At 34.5% G+C, this 23,780-nt stretch overlaps 1 protein-coding gene across 7 annotated transcripts in view; it reads right to left on the bottom strand.

The window, feature by feature from the left end:
• Positions 1 to 23,780, bottom strand: part of PTPN4 (protein tyrosine phosphatase non-receptor type 4) — a 229,992-nt gene that overhangs the window by 101,557 nt on the left and 104,655 nt on the right. For 5 of the 7 annotated variants that reach the window (XM_072613349.1, XM_072613352.1, XM_072613353.1 and 2 more), the window contains 3 exons: positions 23,463 to 23,570; positions 6,445 to 6,487; positions 6,268 to 6,367 (listed from right to left, as the gene is read on the bottom strand). In XM_072613349.1, the coding sequence (XP_072469450.1) occupies positions 6,268 to 6,367; positions 6,445 to 6,487; positions 23,463 to 23,570 (251 nt within the window). The remainder of the gene's footprint in view (positions 1 to 6,267; positions 6,368 to 6,444; positions 6,488 to 23,462; positions 23,571 to 23,780) is intronic. The other 2 variants (XM_072613348.1, XM_072613351.1) reach the window with 1 other exon arrangement.

Raw genomic sequence — 23,780 nt, 5'->3', positions numbered from 1 at the left:
CAGAACAAAATCCCTTAACAAAAGGATTTATTCTATAAAACCAGGACTCAGTCAAAAGGCTGCACCCAAGGACCTAAAAGGTCACATGTGGCCTCAAGGGCTGCAGGTTTCCCAACCCTGAATTAATAAAAAGGATTCTGGTAGGGTGCTTTTCTTTTTTTTTTTTTTAAAGAATAATTTGCTAAGTATGGGCATCAAATGTTCTTTAAAATTTTGACAGAATTCTATGAATACATAGGTATTCATTCATATATTGGTAGGTCTTTTGCTGGTAGATTTATTTCTTTTTCTGAAGCTGAGCTCTTTCTCTCTGGCCTGGTGGTTTGAGTATTTATATTTTTGAAGATATTCCTCTATTTCTTTTGTTTTCTAAGTTTTGTTAGCATACAGGTATGCATAATATGTTCTCACTGTTCTTAATTCATCTTTCCAAAGAATCAGCTTTCAGTTTTATTGATCACTTCTATGGATTTTTATTTTACTTCTAATTTTTCTATTTCCTCTCTAATTTTTAATATTTCCTTTTCTTTGCTTATTTTAGGTTTGTTCATTTGTTGGCTTTCTAATTTTAAAAAATGACTATTCAGTTCATTGTCTCTTTTTCCATTTTATTCAAGTAAGGATATAATATTTCCCCTGAGGACTGCTTTAGCTGCACCCCAAAATATTTGGGATGTTTAGTTATTATTTTCTTTTACAAAATTATTGTTTCTAAGATTTGTTCTTTGACCTGTTATTGAGACTTTCATTGTTAAGTCTCCATTTAGATCAGTATCTTTGTTTGTGGTCGCTCCACTAATTATTTTTACTTTGAAGGATTTATTAACTATTTCTGCCTTTTTACATTTGTTTGCATTATTGTGTACATACATTTTTTAAATAAAAGTTCCATGTGGTACCGAGAAGTATTTATGTTCTTTTGATGTCCCACTTAGAAGACACCATAAGATTTTTAATTCTAGTTTCTGTAACAATTTGTTCAGTTCCACATTTCCACTTTTTCTTTCTCTATTAGACTTATCCAAAACTGACAGAGGAATACTGAAGTCTCTTGTAACTACTGTGTCCTCTTGTAGATCAGCCATTTTTCCTGTAAATCTTGATGCTAAGGCATTTGGAGTATACAGGTTTATTAGTTCTGACACTGGTTTTTGTGTCTATGACTCCTTTTAGCATAATATGGTTCCTGTTTATCCCTTCTTTTGAATGTTTGTTTTTCCTTTGTCAGACCACATGTTTGCAACTCCTGCTTTTTTTGGGGGGGAATTCACTAAATACACAGTAAATATCTTCCTTCCCCATAGTTTTATTTTGTCTATGGGGGGCAGCTAGGTGGTGCAGTGGATAGAGCACCAGTGCTGGAGTCAGGAGGACCTGAGTTCTAATCTCACACACTTGACATTCACTAGCTGTGTGACCTTGAGCAAGTCACTTAACCCCAATTGCCTCATCCTGGGTCATCTCCAGTTATCCTGATGAATATCTGGTCACTGGATTCAGATGGCTCTGGAAGAGAAGTGAGGTTGGTGACCTGTACAGTCCTCCCTCACTCAAAACAAAGTCAAGGTCAAGTCATGTCATTATTTCTCTGATGGCATGGTCTTCTTTGGCAACGAAGGATGAACACACATTTTGTCTATGTCTTTATTTTTTAAATATGCTTTCTATAAGCCACAACTTGTAGGGTTTTATTATTTAATCTCCTATTCTTTTACATTGTATTGTATTGGTTAATCAAGTTACATTTAAAATTATAAGTTAAAAAAAAACTTTAGAGATTAATTTGGCTAAGTCCATTTTACTTATCCGTATTGATTGTATACAGAGAGGACTTGGGTTTGAATCCTAGCTCCATCACTTAACTACAACAGAGGGGAAGTGAATTTGGCAATTAGTTGACAGAGTGAGGATTCAAAACCAGATCCTCTAATTTCAAATCCATTTTTCTTTACAGGGTACCATGCTGCTATCCATTATTGCAAAGAAAAAAACGTAGCCAGTAATTCACATGCAAAGTAACTAGAAAGAGGAAATATTTATGACCTCAGGTGTCTCTAAATCAATGTACAGAATGATGGGTAACAAAATTTGCTATTTTAATGTAAGGAGGTATATCATCCCAGAGGTATCACTAAATATTGATGAAGTGAGACACATGAATTAAAGAGCACTGGAAAAGTATAGCAGAATGAAAAGTGACAGGCTTGCTACATTCTTCTTCATTACAACATACCCTAAATCTTCAGTACAACTCTGGCTACATATTAAAAAATATATATATATTGATATATTTTGTTTTAACACAGCCAATTCCCACCACAAAAACTCCTCTAATACTGCTAACAGAGAGATGGAACATGTCTTTTAACTTGCACGGTATTTTACTAACACTGATCAGGTTACATTTTAAGAGGGACATTTTAATCTGGAATGCATCCAGATGAGAGTATCCTATATGGTGAAATTTAAGAGAAACAGCTGAAGGAACTAAGAACAAGACAGGTGTCTTCAAACACCTGAAGAGTTGTCATACTGGATAAAGAGTAAATATTATTTGTGGCTCCAGAGTATAGAACTAGATACAATGGATGAAGTTAAAAAAGATAAGGACTTTTCTACAGACCAGAAACCTAGTACTATATTGGATTCCAAGTTAATCTAGGAATCAAGAACACTTGGGTTCTAGTCTTGATTCCCATGCAATATATATATATACATATTGATTCCAAGATTGTTGTCCTTCATCTTTGAAGAGAACCAAAATGACATCACCATTGTAAAGTGAAATTTTAGCGTGTCCAACTGCAGCTGATCAGATCAATACAAGCTGGGAATGCTCTACCACAGGTTGAGCACAGATAGTCCATGTGAATATTTGGGGTGGATATCCCAAATTTGCACATCCTACATTTACTTTGTGGTGTCTCAATTCTGCTTTGCTCAAAGAACACAGCACCCTCTCTGATGTGGGCATGCCATGCTGAGTGACCCTGTGCCAGTGTCTCCCATGCTGCACAGTCAAATCCAAAGCTCTTGAGAGAGACCTTGAGAGTATCCTTATGTTGTTTCTTCTGGTCTCCATGTGATTGCCTGCCCCATGAGAGTTCTCCATAAAATCGTCTTTTTGGCAAGCGTACATTTTGCATTCGAACAATGTGGCTAGCCCATCAGAGTTGTGCTCTCTGAAGCATCGTTTGCATACTTGGCAGTTCAGCTCGAGCAAGGACTTCAGTGTCTGGTACCTTATCCTGCCAGGTGATCCTCAGAATCTTCCTAAGACAGTTCAAATGGAAACAATTCAGTTTCCTGGCATGGAGCTGGTAGACTGTCCATGTTTTACAGGCATACAACAATGAGGTCAGCACAATGGCTCTGTAGACCTTCAGTTTGGTAGTCAGTCTAATACTTCTTCTCTCCCAAACCTTTCTTCGGAGCCTCCCAAACACTAAGCTAGCTCTGGCAATGCGTGCATCAACCTCATTGTCAATATGTACATCCCTGGAAAGTACACTACCAAGGTAAGTGAACTTATCCACAGCATTCAAAACTTCTCCATTTGTTGTAATGGTTCCATGTATGGATGGATGCAAAGCACAAGCAAAGCTTAGACAGATGCAAGATTCCTGGCTCAGTAAAAAGGCAGATGAAATTCAGTTTTATGCTGATAGTAACAATCCAAAGCGCTTTTAAGATTCCCTGAAGGCTATCTATGGACCAAAAACCTATGGTGCATCACAACTACTCAGTGCTGATGGAGCCACATTGATTAGTGATAAGGACATGATCCTAGAGAGATGGGCTGAACATGTCCATAGTGTTCTCAACAGACCATCATCAATCAATGCTGAGGTCACTGATTGTTTACCTCAGGTTGAAGTCAATCCCTCCTTAGTTGAACTTCCAATTCTTCCCACTCCCCCCAACAAGTCTAAGAATATGTTAGGAGAGTTGCCAATCTGCACTACTAAAAGGAGATTCCTCACTTCCAACTCCCCATACCAAAATAAAAATCACAGTCATTTTTATGACATATAGTATATACTATACTATATGATAGTACAGTATACAGAAAATTTCTTATCTATCATATTGATCAAACAGAGACTACATGACCTCAGAGTTCTTGCAAAAGCTGAAGTTTTAAACAGATGACTTCCCAAGATGACTTCTGACTCTTTAAGATTCTATACTTCCATGACAAGTCAACAATTTAGAGCAAAAAAATTAAATGAGAGTTATTGAATCTAACTATATAACCCAAAAAAGTGTTTCTCTGACAAATTAAAAGGTATTAAAGAAGAAATCTGGATTACCCAAACCAATGTGAGAAAAATAAAACATTAAAATTTCTTAGAAAGTAATTAAAAATAAAATTCAAGATTTCATGGCCATGCCATGACAAACATTGAGTTGGATATTTCCCTGTCATCTGTACTATTAACAAGGCTGTTTTATACATTTTTCTTCAGTTACAAAAGTCTCCAAATAAAACAAATTTAAAATTTCAATAAAATGACTTAATACTAAACATATAATTAAAAAAATCTTCTGTTATAATAAAAACAGAAATATTTATTAAGGTATTCTCACTTTAGACCACCAATGAGGAAAAAAACCCTACTTTACATGGTAACTAACAAAGAAAGACAAATGTGATGGTATATTAGATAGGAAGCCAGTCTCAAAATCAAGAAACCTGTCTTCAAGTCTTGCCTCTGACACAATGGCAGGGCAATTTGCTCAATCTCTAAGATCCCTAGGAATCTAGGACTATGAAATGCAGAAGCTGCCAATTTGCATTGACAAAAAGAGTTTCCTTACATGGAGTTCTCTATATCAATGATATCACAATTCCTGATCCTTTCCTCACTTCTCCTAAAGACTAAAGAAAACAGTAAAGACTAAATGTGTTAATTTCTCCTTTGTCTTCTTTTCTCCTGTTATAGGGGTTTAAATGGATCAACAGACATACTTTAAAATGATATCTGTGATCACATGACTATGAGAACTATCCTTATTGATTCAGTTTTCAGCTCCTCTATAACACAGTAGATGGTTTTTAGGAATTATTATGGCCAAAAAGTTCATCAGTTGCTGATGGTCAGTCTGGTGATGAGTCTCTTCATATTTGACTAGGACCGTTCTAAGATAAAATACATACAATTTATCCCTGTGAAAACCTGACAGGACCTGCCACAGTTTGGACTCTTCAAGAATAAAAAGTCACCTCTACATCATGATGATTGAAGTTTGAGGACAGAGTATATAGACAGATTTATACATAATTATTAAGTGAAGCATACATATACTGAATAAAGATTCATTCCATATTTAAGAACTGACTCACACTTAGAGATATGTGAAAAGCAAGACTTTAACGACAGGAATAAATATGTAGTTAGATATTGGGTAAGTCAATATGATATCTACAGTTGTTTGTGCTGGGATTCCTACAGAGTACTCATTCAATCACCATGTAATAATGGCATTCTTTTCCTCAGGTCAACAGCTCTCACTCTAAACATTCTACGGAATATTCTTCTAGTAGAGTCAAAAGAAGAATTCAAGACATGTGAAATACATAAATTCAAAACTGGATAACTTCTGACCTTGGAACTAGGACGGACCTACCTTAAGCCTGTGTTCTGTCAGAATGAAGAAGCTAAATACATCGGCATAAAAACATTCATAACTGTTCTCAAATAAGCCTGACAAGGATGCTACTGGGCCTAGATATACTAAAGCTCTATGAAGTAAAACCAATTTAATTACCTTTTCCAAATGCCATTATTTTTTTCTTACTACTAACATAGGGGTGGGGGACATGTGACCTCAAGTCTACATGTGGCCCTCTACATCCTCAATTTCAGCCCTTTGATGGAATCTTAAACTTGTTAAATTTGGATTCAGTCAAAGGGTTGCACTTGCAGATGTAGAGTTTAAGGAAGTACAATGTAAAGAACCAAAAATTTCCATAGAATAGCTTTCAAATACCATATATAACATTACAGGTTCTCCACAGTGAAGGTAAAATGGGTGTAAAATATGCTTTATCATTACACATTACTATAAGAAAACATCATGCTATAAAAAATGCCAAATTCTCTTTGATTATAAGCAGCTCACACTTCCAAGAGAGGAGTAAAATTGTCAAATTATTTCAATTAGTTACAGAAAATGACACTTTTCACTTATGCTTCACTGATTTTCAAGACTGATGTCAGTTTTAAGATAACATAACTTAGAAAATAAGCTGCTTTAACCTACCTTGTATATTCTTCTTGTAGCTTGTTGGGATCACTCACAAAAAATTTAACTCTCAAGTTCAAACTGTAAGGAGATCCTCCTAGAATTAATAAAAGTATGTCTAATTAATTAGGTTATCTTAATTCTTTATCTTTACAATTCACACTTGGAAAACATTAAGTAGGTACGTGTGCTCACTTTTTAACTGCTTCCTTATTGGTTTGTTTGGATCCAGCCACCTCTGAAAAACAAATAAATAAATAAATAAATGACTTGAAAACTATGATTTCTTTTCTCTGTCTCTCTCTGAAACCCATAAAAACCTCAAAGGACTCTGAAAGTAATGTATCAAATCTGGTAAATCTGTCCCATGTTGAAATTTACAATTAAACTTGCTAAAATAGAAATTACTAATACACTGCTCAGTGAAGGAATGAAGAAAGTTATATTATAGACGGTTCTATTAGTTAAATCTACCTACGTGGGTTTTGAATTTCAGTTTCTCAAATGATAGACTATAAGGCTTGTCCTATATTAAGGGTAGTATTTATTAAAATAGAGAAGCTCCACCTTATTAATCACATTTTATTGTGAGTAATTTGAAGTGGTTTTGACTTAAGCAATTTCTAATACTTTAAAAAATTCTTATGAACTAGCTACGGTTTACATTCTTTTATTCAGATCAAAGCAGCAATCTACTTTTGAGTGTTTTTGTAGATTCTTCTGAATCAATGTATTTATATAAAAAGTAATTTCACCAATTTACTCCTTTTAAACACATGACAATTTTAGATAAAACTGTAGTTAGAATCTGGAAATGATAAGTGATTAATGAGGCTATAAGTTACATTGTTTTAGAACACCCAAAATTTAAAACTCTATTTCTGGGTACTCAGAACTAGAATCAGAAGAGAATATAGTCCAATTAGCTGCATGATTTAGTAATAATAAAAAAAAGTAGCCAAAACAGGCACAAACATGGAAGCATGTTGAAAAAAATTAAAAGCACTACATAAATATAAGGACAAACATTATTCTAGAGCCCTAGATTTGCACTCTAAGCTCCGCAGAGCCCTGTGAGTTTCTCAGGGTAAATGATCAAGTCTAGACAGCTCAGCATGTGCCAGGCACCGTGTAAAGCCCTAAAGATACGAAGAAAGGCAAAACAGCGACAAAAGTCCTTGCTCCCAAAGAGCTCAGTCCAATGGAGAAATATGAAAGCAACGATGTACAAACAAGCAAAATACATGGCAAGTTGGAGAGAGTCTCAGAGGGAAAGCATTAAGATTACGGAGGACTGGGAAAGATTTGTTATAGAAGACAGAATGTTAGCTGAGACTAGAAGGAAGCCAACAAGTGGAGATGAAGAACAACTCTGCGCATCGGGCAGTGAAAATGGCCAGAGTCAGGAGATGGACTGTCATGTGAAAGGAAGAGCAGGGAGGTCAGGGTCATTGCATCAGATTATGTGGGGAAGTGTAAGGTGTCAGAACTGGAAAGGGAGGAAAAGGCCAGGTTATAAGGAACTTTGTAAATCAAAGAAAGCATTTTATAACTGACTCCAGAGGCAAATGGAAGACAATGGAGATGATTGAATAGGAGAGTGATAGGATCAGAACTGAGCTTCAGGAATATCATCCTGGACTACAATAGAGAGAGGTTAGTGGCTGGCAGAGCAACAAGCAGGCTACTGCAACAGTCCAAGCATGAAGAGATGAGAGTCTATAACAGGGTGGTAGCAAAGAGAGAAAGAAACATATAGAAGAAATGCTGTGAAGGTAAAATTGACAGGACTTGGCAAATAGTTGCATATGGGTGGGCTGAGAGCGAGGAATGGTGGATAACACCTAGACTGCAAATCTGGCTGCCTGGGAGGATGGTAATTCCCGTGATGACAACAGATAAGTGTGGAAGCAGGGAGAGTTTTGGGGAAAAGCTAATTAGTTCAGTTTTGGACATGCTGAGTTTAAGATATCTTTGAGACATATAGTTCTAGATATCTAACAGGCAGGAAGAAGCATCAGACAGAGGAGTTCTCTCTCAGGAGAAAGGTTAGGGCTGGTCAAAGAGATCTAAGAATTATTTCCATAGAGATGATAACTGAATCCAAGAGAGCTGATAGGTCACCAAAAGAGAACTGAAGAAGAGAAAAGGGCCTAGAACAAAACATGGGGAACAACCACGGGCTTGACATGGATGAAGACAAAGCAAGCAGTGGTTGTAACAGATAAGAGAGCCAGGAGAAAGTAGTATTTCAAAAACCTAGAGAATAAAGAGAAGAGAATGACTAACTATGTCAAAGGCTGCACAGAGGTCAAGGATGAAGAATGAGAAAAGGCCATTAAATTTGAGAATAAAAAGATCTTGGGAGAGAGCACAGAGTTGAAGAGTGAGGTCTGAAGCCAGAGAGCAGAGAGTTAAATGAGAGGAAAGGAAGCAGGGTGCCAACTGTAGACAGCCCTCTCAAGGAGGCCAGCCACAGAAGAGAGTAGAAATATAGAATGATAACATGATGTATGAATCAAATGAGGGTTTTCTGAGGATGAGGGAGACTTGGATATGTTTATAGACAAGAGGGAAGTAGGTATTAGATAGAAATTAAAGATTAGTAAAAAAGTAGGTATGAGAGGAAAATCTACTGAAGAAGGTAGTATTTTGGAATGGAATCATTTGTACATGCAGAGGTATTTTCTTAGCAAGAAGGGCTACCTTTTCGTGTGAGATAGGCTTAAAGAGGAGACAGTAATAAAAGGCATCTGAATGATTTGAGAAAAAGAGTGAAGAAAAAAGAGCTCTTGGGGAAGAGCCTCAATTTTTTCTGTGAAACATGAAGCATATCTCAACTGAGGTGGTAAGCAACAGGTGAATTATGGGGGACACTGACGAAGGATGAAAAGGTTTAGAAAAGCCACTGTGGTGAGTAGGATAGCAATTGATTAGAGAAAGTGAAAAAAGACTGGGACTACCTTGCCAGAGTGAGAGCTCCAGTTGAGATCATACAACATGAATTTGCAGTGTACCAAGTCAGCAGTTTCATGATGTTCTCCAACTATGTTCAACATCAAGAGAACAAGAGAGAAAGCAGGAGATGGTGGGAGTAATCCAAGAATGACACTGACAGAGCAAGATCTTTGTTAGAATAAGTGACAAAGGACTCAAAATTAAGAAGGGAGGTGGAGTCAATGTGGAGGTGACAGCCTGGGAAAGAACTGGGGCTGAGGAGAGGTCATGATCCTGAACTCATACTTAGTACACTGCAGAGCATATAGGAGAATTAACCCTATTTCCTGAATAACTTAATAGGAAAAAAATACTCCAACAGTGAATCCAAGATTCAAGCACATTAAAGGTAAGTATGAATGGTATGATTTTTCGAGGCTTATTTTCTGCATATGTTGAGGATTTCTTGGGTAGGTAGATGACTTATGAAAAACACTGAATTTGGGATGTATCTATATCAGAAATCTGCGTGTTTTGCCCCCTTCCAAACTATCACAATAAAGCAAAACAAAAGCAATCATTATACAGAAACCAAAGTGCCATCCCTACTTGTAATTCCTTTTAGGAATTACATTTATTTTAAGTGATTGTTACAGTTATAATTACCTTTATAACTAGCGCAGGTAAAAGGACAGAAATACAGAAATTAAATAGCACCACTATGAGTTGCACTAGTGGGAAAGGGACTTTTCAATGATAGCACAGGTTTGACAGAACTGAATTATATGCTTTGCCAGACCCAGATTACTAGGAGAGGGAAGGACTCAGTGAATTTGAGGAGAAAGACGGTATGACTATAGATGTTTAAATCTTAGCTTAAACTAAGAGACAGAAAAATGTTGTTCAATGGAGGAGAAAAGAGAGAAGGGGAGAGGGGAAAAATGAAGGTACTCTCTCCACACGTGGCTGAAGGAGGGAATAACATGCTCACTAAATTTGATATGAAAATTTATATCACATCACAGGAAAGTAGGGGAGGAGGTGACAAGTGGGGTGAGGGGAATGATAGAAGGGAGGGCAAACAGGAGAAGGGAGTTACTAGAAATAAACACTTTCGAGAAGGGACAAGGTCAATTGTGGGGGGATAGAGTAGGACAGAGGGTAATATAATTAGTATTACACAAATGATTACTATGGAAGTCTTTTGCAAAATGTCACATATTTAGTCTGTATTGAATTGCTTGCCTTCTCAGTGGGGTTGGGGAGGGAGGAGGAGAGGGAGAGAGGTTGGAATTCAAAGTATTAGTAACGAACGTGGAGAATTTTTATTGCATATAATTGGGTAATAATTAATACAGGGAATGGGGTATAGAAATTTATCTTGCCCTACAAGAAAAGAGAGAAGATGGGGATAAGTGAAGGGTGGGGTGTGATAGAAGGGAGGGTACATTGAGGGAAGGGATAATCAGAATGCGAGGTATTAGGAAGCGGGGAGAGGGGAGTGATGGGAAGAAAAATTGGACATGTTACCAAGTGAGATAAAAGCAATTAGTATTAAAACAATTGACTGAATTAATTACTGAGAATAAATCAATGACATCTTTAGTTTGGGGAAAAGAATTTTGGTCTAAATTTCCTAGACGAAGGTAACCTCAGGTAAAATTTGGCATTGACGGAAAAGTTAAGGTTTTAATGGTAAATATGATTTTATAATTGCTATTTAATCAGGAACTATAACATGTACAGAAAGGCATGTAAGCCACTTAAGACTTGCCTCAAAAGATGTTCCTTAGCCAAAGTGAAACTATAATCATATCTGAAACCTGGTTATTGGAACTTGCCATTTTTAGATGCCATGGGGCTATTAAGTGACTGTTCTTCTGAGTCTAACTCCAGGTATGGGAAGCAAGAAAGGCAGTCTGAGCCTCCAATCCACGATGCCAGTAAGCCAGGGAGATGCTGGTATGAACTGCAAAAGGTGATCTCATGGGAAGGGTGGGAGAGCAGCTGTTCAGCATGCGCTGATGGGGGATTCTCCTCACTCAATTTCCCCACTGACGCCTGGCAGACTTTAAGCCTGACTGAATGCAAGTGGACAATCTGATCCTGCCTGGAATTGACATGAAGTTGGGGAGATATTGCATGCCTGCACTGTCCCTACTCTTGGTGGCAATTTCTTATAGTCAAAAGGTTTGTAAGTTTAATACCAGATCTATTAAATTATAGAGTATTGGTAGGGGACCTTCTGAGGTTAAGTCTGAAATTAAGCTATTAGGCATAGGATTTTAGACCAACAACAATAAGTTAGGGTCCTTTAATTCTTAGTAATACTGTGGAGATAATTAGGTCAAGAGCTTGTGAAGTTAGCAAACATCAATATTATTTGTGTCTCAGTTGGTTACTGTTTAAAAAAAAAATTCTTTTGTGGTCCATATTGTAAATGCTTTAAAAAGAAGTACCACCTGACCAAAAGTCTGAATTGTTTTATCTGTTATGAACTGTGTTAAAAATGAAGAATAAAATAAAAAAATATTTTAAATATTTTAAATTTTATTTAAATATTTTAAATTTAATTTAATTTAAATTAATAATAAATAATAATAATTAACAATAAATAATAAATAATTAAAATAATTAAATTAAAATTAAAATAAAATAAAATAAAATAAAAAAATAAAATAAAATAAAAATAAAAAAACACATGAAAAGATAAATAACACAAGAAACAAATAACAGTACAGTACAAAAGTAAAAAAGCTATCAGTTTTTAAGGCAGTTCACAATCAGGTGCTTAATAAATACTACGTAAATTAAGTTCACAAGGAGCAGAGATGATATAATGCTGGAGCAGCTAGGAAACCTTATAAAGTAAGTAGAATTAGATAGGAATATATGTATGTATGCATATGTACATAAATTTATTATAAATTTTTCAAGTAACAGGATTGTAGCATACAATTTACAAATAATAACAAAACGTACAATATTCTTTTGTGTAAATTACATAAAACCAACATATTGTCATATGATGCTTCCACTCATTTTTGTCAAAATACATATCTATATCCAATACTATGACTGCAATTCAAACATGATTTAACAAATGGGGTGGATTTAACAATCCTCTTTTTTTCCCAATAAATTTATTGTCATTAAATCTGATATATAATCTGTTAAAATATTTCTCACTGTTGTCCAAATTATATTCATCAAACTGAAACTTCTTTTAACTTAGCACTATTGATCTCAGTTAACTATCTTTTTAGTTTTTTGTACGGTTGCAAAAATTAGAACATTATTTGATTCTACATTACCTAGAGAATCCTGAAAATCATATTTTAAAATTTCACTTAACTGGCGATGTATATATGATATAGTTCTTTAGATAGTTCTAATAAATTAAAACAATTAAAATTATTTTCACCACTGTTCCTATAAGTTCATGTGTTTATTATTTTTAGTAACACATTCCTAGGAAAAGTACTAAATTTATTATTTTTATTAAATGGAATATCTATAAACTTCAAGAATGTCAATTATTATGACAAAATATTATAAGAAATTAATGCCAATTTGAAAGAAATGATGATTAAACGGCCAACTTAATATTGGGGAGATCCAGGATTTTTTCCCTTCCTATTTGTTCATTCTTTACTAGGTCAAATTAGGCTCTAAAGAATAGGGCTGATGATGGGATTGGATTTGACATTCTCCTCAATCTTGTTCAGACCCCACCCAACTAGAGCTTAGATGTGATTAAAGATCAAAAAGAACTTCATCTAGGTGAAATCCAGTCTACTCAGGTTTGGGTGGGAGTAGATCCTTAGACTGCCTAAGGCTGGGGGTGGTGTGGGAGTAAGAGTGACATAATCAAAGGTCAAATCCCCCAGCCTTCATCAGAATACCTATACCTCTCATTATATTATTCATTCATTATCTCATTAATTATTAATCAGAGTTGACTGCCAGTTGGTGGGAACATCTCTTCCAAGGGCATAAGCATCAAGAAGCCACCATGAGCTATCTTGGTTTATGAGAGAAGGTCAAATGATCGTTCTTCTATTAATTACTTGTTCGCCATATTTGACAAAATTATTAATTATCCAGAAGTTATGCCTCTTGAACTTTTTATATGTCACAAACGAATCTTTTTGCCAAGCCAGAAGAAGAAGAAAAATAAATACAAAATGCAGGCTATGCTTGATATACAGCAGTAGCAGCTCATATTGTATAACTATCTCGGTCCCTTTTAATAATTTCAAATTCTTTAGCTACACTTTCTAAATTGGTTTAATTTTTATTACGCTGGTAATAAATAGAATAAATCTCATCCAGAAATAGTTTAAAATCATTAATTTTTTTAGATGCCAAATTGTCAATTGACAATTGCAATAAATGATTTAAATTAGGTCAAAAGATAATTTCAGGAACTTTCTCATGTCAGAAGTTGGTGAAAATTAAATTTTTTGCACTTTAAATTTAAGCCCATTTCTCTGTCCTACTTTTACTTACATTCTACTATAGTAATACTTGCCATACACTGGAAATCTTCTGCCTTCATGACCCAAGGCTCTGCATATAATTTAGACTGTGCTAAAAACATCTATAACTGCTCTTTTAGTGGTGGTAAAGAATTGTAAATGGAGGTGATGCCCATTAACTGAGGAATCAAGTTGTGGTATGTGATTGTGATGAAATGCTATTATGCTATAAGAGACAAAGAGTAGGAGGATTTCAGAAAACCTGGATTTATGTGAACTGATGAAATGAGAAGAACCAGAAGAATACTGTACACAGTAACAGCAGTACTGTATGATGATCAGCTATGAATGACTTAGTTATGCTCAGCAATATAATGATTCAAGACAATTCCAAAGGTCTCATGATGAAAAACGCTATCCATCAACAGAAAAAGAACTGATGAAGTGTGAATGCAGATCTAAAGCATAATATTTTTCACTTTATTTTTTGGGGGTGGTCTTTTTTGTCTGTGTTTTCTTTGTGTTTCCCTTTCTACATCACTAATGTGGAAATGTTTTGCATGACTGCACATGTATTACTTATATCAAACTGGTTGCCATCTCAGGGAGGGGGAGGGGAAGGAAGAGAAACTGGAACCTCAAATTTTAAAAAGAATGTTAAAAATTGTTTTTAAATGTAATTGGGAAAAATAAATTATCCAAAAAAAAAGGAAAGAATCACATTCTCAAGGGAAAAACATAGCCCTATTTATGCCAGTCTCCTTCCTATTTAAAAAAAAAAAAGTGTTATTTTTATGAGAAACAAAAAAGGCTTATAAAATCAAAGTTCCTTAACCTATATTTGAAAACATAATTGTTAGGATTCATTCATTATCCAGGGCTTCTGTGAAAAGAAATAGAACCATTTTGATTCTTTCGTCTCCCAAGCAATTGAAAGAGGAATATTCCCATTCAGAACATGTCAGTATGCTATTTATCAGACTACTGAGACAATATTATTTTTGTGTCAGCATATTTGCTTGTTTATTTCCAAAGCTGATATGGGTCATTTATAAATATTTACTTGTTCTGTCTGTGTTTCATTGCTTATGATAATTTGTGCTTAAGGATATTTTATTATGTCTCAAATCTTTACGGCAGGGATTCTTAAACTGGGGTCCATAGAGATTTCAAAATGTCCATGAACTGGAATGAGACAAAAAAAAGCAACTTAATTTTCAGACCTCTGGCCAAAATGTAATATTTCTTTCAATTAACAACTTTAAAAAACATTTTCTGAGAATTTTCCCATTTGTTTAATCAGTCTGCCAAAGAACCTATGACCAAAAAAAGATAAAGAACCCCTGTTTTATAGTTACAGTTTTAAAACAGCCAAAGAAATGTATAGACAGCCATGTTCTATGGTTGCACTGGATACATTCCTAAAGACAGAAGACCACATAATTTATGAGGCTAGCTAGTCCACTCTATGATTTTGCTCATTTAACTGAGCTTGAATCGAGATGGCTCAATGAGCCTGAAACCTCATTAGCTCAACCTTTCCATCAAATTTAAAAACAAGAGCTAATAAAGGAAAGCAAATAAACAATGAATCATTTGGCAGACATAAAATATTGTCTCCTTGGATAATTAATGGCCGCTTATTTTTTAACCCTACATTCATTCGTCAACAAATTCTACTTTCTAAACAGTGACAATCTATGTTTGATGTTTTAAGACAAGCACAAAACTTGGGAGTCTGAAGACCTGGATTTGATTTTTTTTCCGCCCCTTGTGTGACCTTAAGCAAAACATCTGTAAAAATGGGAATAATAATAATTATACTAATTACACTCATCTGGTGTTTTTAAGGTTAAATGAGTTAATGTATGTGAAAGTACTTTGTAACCAAAAAGCCCTGCACAAACTAAAACTGTGCATATATAGTTTCACAACTTCATAGTATTTCATTCCCCTCCTATCAACCTTTTTGTTTTTAAAGTTCCTACATATATGAAGACAATGGCAAAATCCACAGATAGCTCTTCATTGCTTTAAGAAGCAATATTTTCTTCCATTAATCTCTTGAAAATTCTCTTCATTTTTCCTTCTAACTAATGCAAATACAGATTCTTCTTACATATAGACTTGGTTCTCTTAAGTACTGTTTAGCTACATCAAAATCCAATTCTTTGAAATATTTTAATCTTACTAGAATGAACTGAAAAGAGCACTGGGCTAGGAGACAACAAATCTGGTTTTTCATCCAAGGTCTGCCTGTCTGTGTCCGTGAGCAGTCTCTTAATTCTCTAGAATTCATTTTCTTCTTCCGTAAAATGAGGTTTTACATTTATAGTCTGAAGGACTGAAATAGCAATTAATAATTTTTTTTAAAAAAAGATTACACCATAAGACTAGTTTGATGCAGAAGAAAATTTCAATAAGTTCTTTGTACTGGCCTCTCTCTATCACTAGATAACTAGTGGCCAAGACATTGTATTCTGACATCTCCAAGTGTAATAAATAAAATGAAGTGCTTGGTGTAGTACAGCAATAATAGTTCATCTTTTAAGTGGAGTAAGTACTTCAAAATTTCAAATATCTTCTGCTTCTCAAATAATTTAGTCACTAGATATGGTAGTTTTTACACTCTCTTGGAGGAAATTAAGGGAAAAGTAAAAACAGCTGAAGAATGGATAAAAATGAACATGAAGTTCCTACAGAAAGGATAATAAGGTATGAGGGCTGGAAAACTAATAAGCTGTGTAGTGTAGTCAGTGTAACTGGTATGGAAAGCTATGATTAGAGCAAGGTAAGATGATGGCGACTTTATGGAAAACTCAAGTTCTTCTTTTTCTTCCTATCTTTGAGCTTTTGCACCAGTCATCCATCCAACAAACTCTCTATCCCACATGCCTGGAACGCATTCTTTCTTACCTCCACATATCACAGAATCCTTCTCTGTCAAGACACAGCTCAAGCAAAATTCCATGACATCTTTCCTGATCACCCCTCTCCCTGCCAACTGGTAGTACTCTCCATTCCAAAATCCTTTCTATTTATTCTACTTATATTTATATATTGTTTTCCTCAGAATTCAAACTACTTCAGAGTTGAGGTTATTTAATTCTTTCTATTTGTATGCCTAGTCCTTACTAAAGTATTAGGCACAAAAGTAATATTGTAATAAAAACTTGATTTGTTTCCTTTATTATTTCTATGAATCCTTCTGTCAAAATGTTGGATTCAGGATGAGAAGGTTATTTGTTTGTGAAGCCTTTCTCTTTCCAGACAATACCAAGTTTCCTGTACAAAAACTGTTTCAATGTGAGCAGTGCCCCTTGCTTTTGGAAAGTGCCCCAATACAGAGTCCCTAGAGAAATGAAAAAGCTAAATCAAATTTTAATCTCTCCTTTACTTTTATTAGCATGAGATATAATATGGTATAGTGGGTAAAGAGCTAGATTGAGAGTCAGTAAGATTTGGGACTCCTGATACTTGCTGGCTGTGGGACCTTGAATAATTCACTTAACCTCAGGGTCCCTAGCAAATTCCCTAAGACTCCATATAAACTTCAAAGTAGATGCTGATCTGCATTAACAGAGGGAATTTCTTAAGTGAGAGTTTCCTATACAAATGAAATAATAGGTATAGTAAAAAAACCAAATAAACTAATGCTTGATCTCTCACCATACATGTTTACATGGTAGAATTTTGAACTATATGGAATTATCAAGTTGAAAAGAAACTTAGTCTATGTTATCAAAGAAATGAATTTTTAGGAAACTGGAATCTTCCAATCAAATAAGAGTAAAGAGTTCACTATCACAGATATAACTATAATGGTAAGGAAGATGATTTTTTCCTTTCTTTTCTGATATTATTGCAATGATTCCAAATCAAGCTTTTTCTAGGACAGGAAGGCTGGACCAACTGAATTACGGTAATACTATTATAATATTCAGCTTTCTTGTCTAGCACTCAATAAGAATACAGTAATTTAAACTGAGAAGAATGGCAAACAAGAATTATTAGACACTGATCTGTGTTCCCAACACAATATCCATTTAATCTCTGACCTGTATTTTAAGGTTATGGTGACTGCTTACTTCAGCATCTACTTCATGTGGGTATCCAACAAAACCTAATAAATGTCACAGAAACCTCTCCTTTTCAGCCTCTTGATTTCTCAATTCTACACAAATGTTTTGGTATTTAAATTCAAATCACAGAGAAGTTTGGCCAATAGAGGGTGAGATTTAGACTTAAGAAAACCTAGGCTTAAATCCTACTTATCATTTAAGAGCTCTATTAAGTATGGACAAATCACTCTAAGTCTTAGTTTACTAATATGTAAAATGGGAATAATAATACTTTCACTACTATTTTATTAGGCTGAGATAAACAACAAATGTGAATATATATAAAGAACTTTGTAAATTTTCAAGTGTCGTGTGTGTGCGTGCTATTTTTCAGACATCTTTGAAGTGCCCACATCAAAAGTAATGTGCTAAAATTTTTCTCTTTTAGGTACCTAATTTATTTTGATATCTTATATTTAAAAAAAAAATTTATTGATATTTTTTGCTTCTTACATCATCATAGTTATCCAAAGCATTCCTCCCCATATACCTTGTACAGGGCCATCCTACATGGCAAATATTAATTTTTTAGAGGGGTGTAAGGGTAACTTAAGGTTAATGGTGGATGAAGGGAAGAGTTAAGATCTTCCCTGCCCATTAATAGGCCTCAATACCTTTTGTTAATGTCTATTGAGGCACTGAATCAGAGGATTGTGCCCTCAAGCTCTGAAAAGTGTATAAATACTCTGAGGTGAAGTTTTGTTTTGGGGCTTTTGTTTGGAAGAAGACCCTGTGAGAGACCCTGGAAAGCTGCTAAGAAGCCCACTGGCTCTGAAAACCAAGATGATGGTGCTTCTCCCTGGTAACTCTGTATGTAAAGGTCAGACAGCTGGGTCTGTCTGTTGATCTGTGATGCATGTGTTGCTTATGGTCAGACAGTTGGAAGCCCTGTCTGTTGGTCTATATTTCTCTGTTTATATTTTCCCTGAAGTTCAGGGCGCTGACGTTCCCCCCTGAACTAAGTGAATGATATGTGCTTGATTAAAGGAGATTGCTGACCCCTCAAAGGTTGCTTTCCTTTTAGAAAAACAGATCTCTACAGCAGGCTCTCCTGTGTATGTCCGGGTCCTTGCTGATACAAGGGGAAAAAATAAACACAACTGATTAAAACACTGAAAAAGTCTGAAAATGTGATATGTAATACCTGTGAACCTCTTACTTCCGCATAGGTTGGGGGTGACTTCCTATATATTCTCATTCTAGAACTGCTTGATCTTCAATTTGGTTATATTTACTTTTGACTTGTTGGTATATAGTTGTTCTTTCCATTTACATGTAATTACTATGTATATTTTTCAGTTCATGTAAATCTTTTCATGTTTTTCCTATAGTGATTAGACACAACATCTAACTGCATTGTAACATTCCATTATATTCATAACTCTACACATTTTGTTTACCTATTCCCCAACTGATGTGCATCTACTTTGTTTACTTGTAGTAATTGCAAAAAGTCTTTCCATAAACAATTTCAGAGCATATAGGGGGGTTGTTCTTATCAATTGCTTCCTGGGTATGAAAATTTAATCACTTTATTTACATAATTTCAGATTCCTTTCCAAAATGGTCCAGATTCCTTGGACCATTTCACAGATACACCAACAATTTAATAGAATGGCTACATCCTTCCACAAACCCTCCACAACGCAGTTGCCATTTTTTGTCCTTTTTTTTTTCCAAGGTTGCAAGGTGTGAAGTGAAACTTCAAGATTGTTCTAGTTTACATTTCTCTTATTAACAATTTAGAGTATTCTTTCACATATTTGAGAACACGGGCAATTCTTTAAAAACTGTTTGTTCATATCCTTTGACCACTAGTCTACTGGAAAATAGCTACGGTTGTGTGTGTGTATTTTTTTCACTGTACATATGGCTTAGAAAGTCAAAGCCTTATGAAAGAAAATTGATAAAGATTCCCCCCTCCCATTCAACCACTTCCTTTCTTATCCTAGATGCATTAATTTTGTCTATACAGAAGTTTTTCAGTTTCAAACTTCTATTTTATCTGTTGATTGCATGTATCTCATATTTGATTAAGATAGATCCCCCAACCTATATATGATCTGTTTTCTCCTAATTTTTCTATAACATGATCTTTAATATTAAGGTTATCCATCCTCTTAGAATGTATTGTGGAGTATGGTGTAAGATGTTGGTATAAGTCTAATTTCTGCCAGACTGGTTTCTGGTTTTCGACTGCTACATTATCATATAGTTTGAGGACTGGCAGTACTATTCCCCCTTCATCCCTACTTATTTTCATCAGTTTCCATAATGTTGCAGATCTTTTTATTTTCCAAATGAATTCTTATTATTTTATCAAATTCTGCAAAGTAACATGTGTCCCCCACCCCCACAATTTGCTTGCAAAAGCATTAAAAGTGTGAATTAATTCTGGCAATACTGTCATTTTTATTATATTGGCACAGCCCAGCCAAAAGAAATGAATATTCCTCCTGATATTTAATTGGAATCTTCCAGTTTTGTATTTATTTTGTAAAGGAGCACTTTTGCAACTACAGCTATACAAATATTTTGAGTACTTTGGTAAGTTGATCCACATATATTTTATGTATTTTGTAGTTGTTCAAATGGGACTTGCTTTTCTATTACTGATGATTGTATTTTGTTATTATACAGAAAGGCTACTGAGAATTTATTTTGTAATCTGCAACTTTGCTGACGCTATTGTCTCAATTAGTATCTTTGCAGATTCCCTAGGATTTTCCTAGTAAATAGCCATCTCATCAGCAAACAGGGATGGTTTATTCTTCTCTTTACTTATTTTTATATGTTTAATTTCTATCTCTTGTGTTACCAGTGGTGCTAACTAGCTTTTCTAGAACTATTTCAAATAACAGTGGGAGAGTGGGCATCCTTGCTTCACACCCAAATGTACTGGAAAAAGTCCTTGGGTATCCTAATTACATGTGAAACTTGTCCTTGGTTTTACGCAGATGCTTTTGTGACATTAAAAAAAGATCCCTTCATGCCAATACTTTCCAGAGTTTTTAGCACAACAGTGTTGTACTCTTGTCAAGGGAATTTTCTGCATTTAATCAGATTAACTAAAATTATCAATTTTATTCATTTTTTCAAAGAGCCAGCTTTTAGTTTTATTTATATTTTCTATAGTTGTTTCTGGGCAGCTAGGTGGCACAGTGGGTAGAGTGCTGGGAGTCAGGAAGACTCTTCTTTATAAGTTCAAATCAAGTCTCAGATATTTACTAGCTATGTGATCCTAGGCAGGTCACTTAACCCTGTTTGCCTCAGTTTCCTCATCCACAAAATGAGCTGGAGAAGGAAATGGCAGAACATTGCAGTATCTTTAGTAAGAAAGCACCAAATGAGGTCATAAAGAGTTGGACATGACTGAAATGACTGAACAACATAGATGTTTCAAATTTATTTATTTCCCTTCTAAATAATATCTCCTCTTTTATGATTATTTTAGGTTATTTGTTGGGATTCGAATTTTTAACATGACTATTCAATTCATTAATCTTCACTTTTTCCTATTTCATTAACGGATGTTGGTAAAGGTATGATTTTCCCCCTGAGGACTATTTCAGCTGCATCCCAGATATTGTGGCATGTTGTTTCATCACTATCTAGAAAATTACTCATTAAAATACTTTACAACATAAGGCATATTGCTAGTTATATAAAACTAATAAATAAAAGTAAACATAGTAAACATATACTTTTTCACTTAGAAAGCAAAATAGGCTCTAAAGGATAGACCCATATCCCACACAGAGCATATTAACTAACAATTTTGTTGTGACACTTTAATAAATATAACAATATAAGACATTTTATATAGGGTCAAGAAGTTGTACACACAGAATAATAATGAGGCATCAGAGGATATTTTGGGAGCGAATGGGTTACCCCACAAATAACAAATATGGTACATTCATTGTATTAATGAATAACTGTTTACTCAGCACTTACTATTTACTAGGGATTGTCATAAGCATTGGGATCACAAATACAAAAAAAAGAAATATTCCCACTCAAAAGTGTCTTGCATTCTAATGAAGTACATAAGTACTTACAAAAATACGTGGCCTAAGTATAAAGTTAATAAATACATATATTGATACATATTTTATGTATGCTAATACATAAACACACACAATATAGTTAAGTAAATGTCTGATACAAAGGATGTTAGTAATTGAGGGGATAAAGCTTTATGTAGAAGATAGTGCTCAAGTTGTTCCTTGAAACAAAAAGAACTGTGAGGCTGAAGTTAAGAAATGAAAGAATTCCAGGCACCTGGAATGGCAAATTCCATCTCACAGTCACACAGATGGGAGAAATGTGGCAGGGGAATTTGATGGGGTGAATGACAGCAAAGAGTCCAGGATAATGCTGAAGTCATAAACCTCTAAAAGTTGAAGGATGGTGACGTTTTTTAACAGATATAGAGAAGATCAGAGAGGGGCGATTGTAGGGGGAAGGACAATGAGTTCAGTTTTGGACACCTGGAGCTTCAGGTGTCTTTGGGATATATTATTTCAAATTTCAATGGGCAATTGATGATATAGACCTGAAGGGCAGAGGAGAGAATAGGGTTGCATCCATAGCTCTGAGAGGTCTTTACATGGAGATGTTAAACACCCACTAGAGCTGATGAAGTTGCCAATTAACATAAAAAGGTTACCGATAAATCCTTTAACAAAACAGCACAAATCCAAGAATTAATCTAAACTCTTTACGTTTAAGTTAAATTCTACAATTAAATTGTTGGCTAAGCCAATTTTACTTTTTAGCTATCTAAAATTTTACCTTCAATCATAAGTCACAGAGAACAAAGGCATTGTATTGGGAAAATAAATGAGTGTCTATACGAATTCTTATTTCCCAGTCTTTCAACTTGGTACTTTGCCTCATTTTTAGTTTTATTATTTTTAGGATTTTATGAAAAAGTCTGTCTAATCCATCTATATTTATTATGTCTTACAAACTTTGATCAAATTCCACTCTCAGAATTTATAATTCCAATCTAAAGTCTTGATTTTTAAGAATCATTGTTAAGACAGGATTACAAATAGCACAAAAAAAATCTCATTTGGCAAGTGAATTATTCTCATAGATATAAGAACTAGAAAGATCATTTAGTCTAAGTCCCTCATGTTACAGATAAGAAAACTGAAGGCTGATAAAGGCTAAGTAACTTACTGAAGGTCATTCAATTATTACTTGTAAATCTTTCCATTTGTTGAATTTAGGCTCAAACAACTAAAATTTATTTGGATATACCTGCATGCCATAAAAGTGATATTGAAAACTAGTTTGTTTAAAAATTTTTAAAACAGAATTGGTGACCATTGTTTCATAGTTCATTTTTTCTGTGGGTCGATAAGCAGAAGTCAAATTTGCCATATTTTTAGTTTCCTGTGATATGAAGTCTGGAAAAGGGGATAGATTTAATGATTGGACTAGAAGATTAATATTTGAAAGAAAATAATTCATTATGCATTAGGGTCAAAACAAAAACAAATAAGGCTAACAAATAGGAAGAAGTACATAGGAAAAGTTAAGAAAGTGAATGTTAAATTATCAAACTTAATATTTAAGGCTACTAAAACATGCAATTTTTACAAATAAAAAGGAAGTTCAATAGAATAAAAAGCTTTAGAATACCATAACAAATTAGACTTACTGGGTTGTCTGCAGAATCGTCAGCCAATTGTAAACCAAAATAATCTCTCTCAGTTAAATCAAGATGTTTGAAGACTGTATCCAACAGAACTTGTCCCTGATCGTGTTTCTAGAAGAAAAATAAAAGAAAAGAAATCATGCCATCATAATACATTGAAATTCTAACATAGACATTTTGTACTTTCTGTTAAGATTAGAGGTTATTTCCATGCTAATTCTATCTACAAAAATGAGAAAGAAAAATGAATACCCCAAAGTAATATGACATGACGAACTTCCCAAAATGAGAATGCAGTTTTAGCAATCAAATTTGGATAAG

The sequence above is a fragment of the Notamacropus eugenii genome, chromosome 5, assembly GCF_028372415.1.
Source record: "Notamacropus eugenii isolate mMacEug1 chromosome 5, mMacEug1.pri_v2, whole genome shotgun sequence".
NCBI classification, from domain to species: domain Eukaryota; kingdom Metazoa; phylum Chordata; class Mammalia; order Diprotodontia; family Macropodidae; genus Notamacropus; species Notamacropus eugenii.
This window is presented reverse-complemented; position numbering and strand designations above follow the sequence as displayed.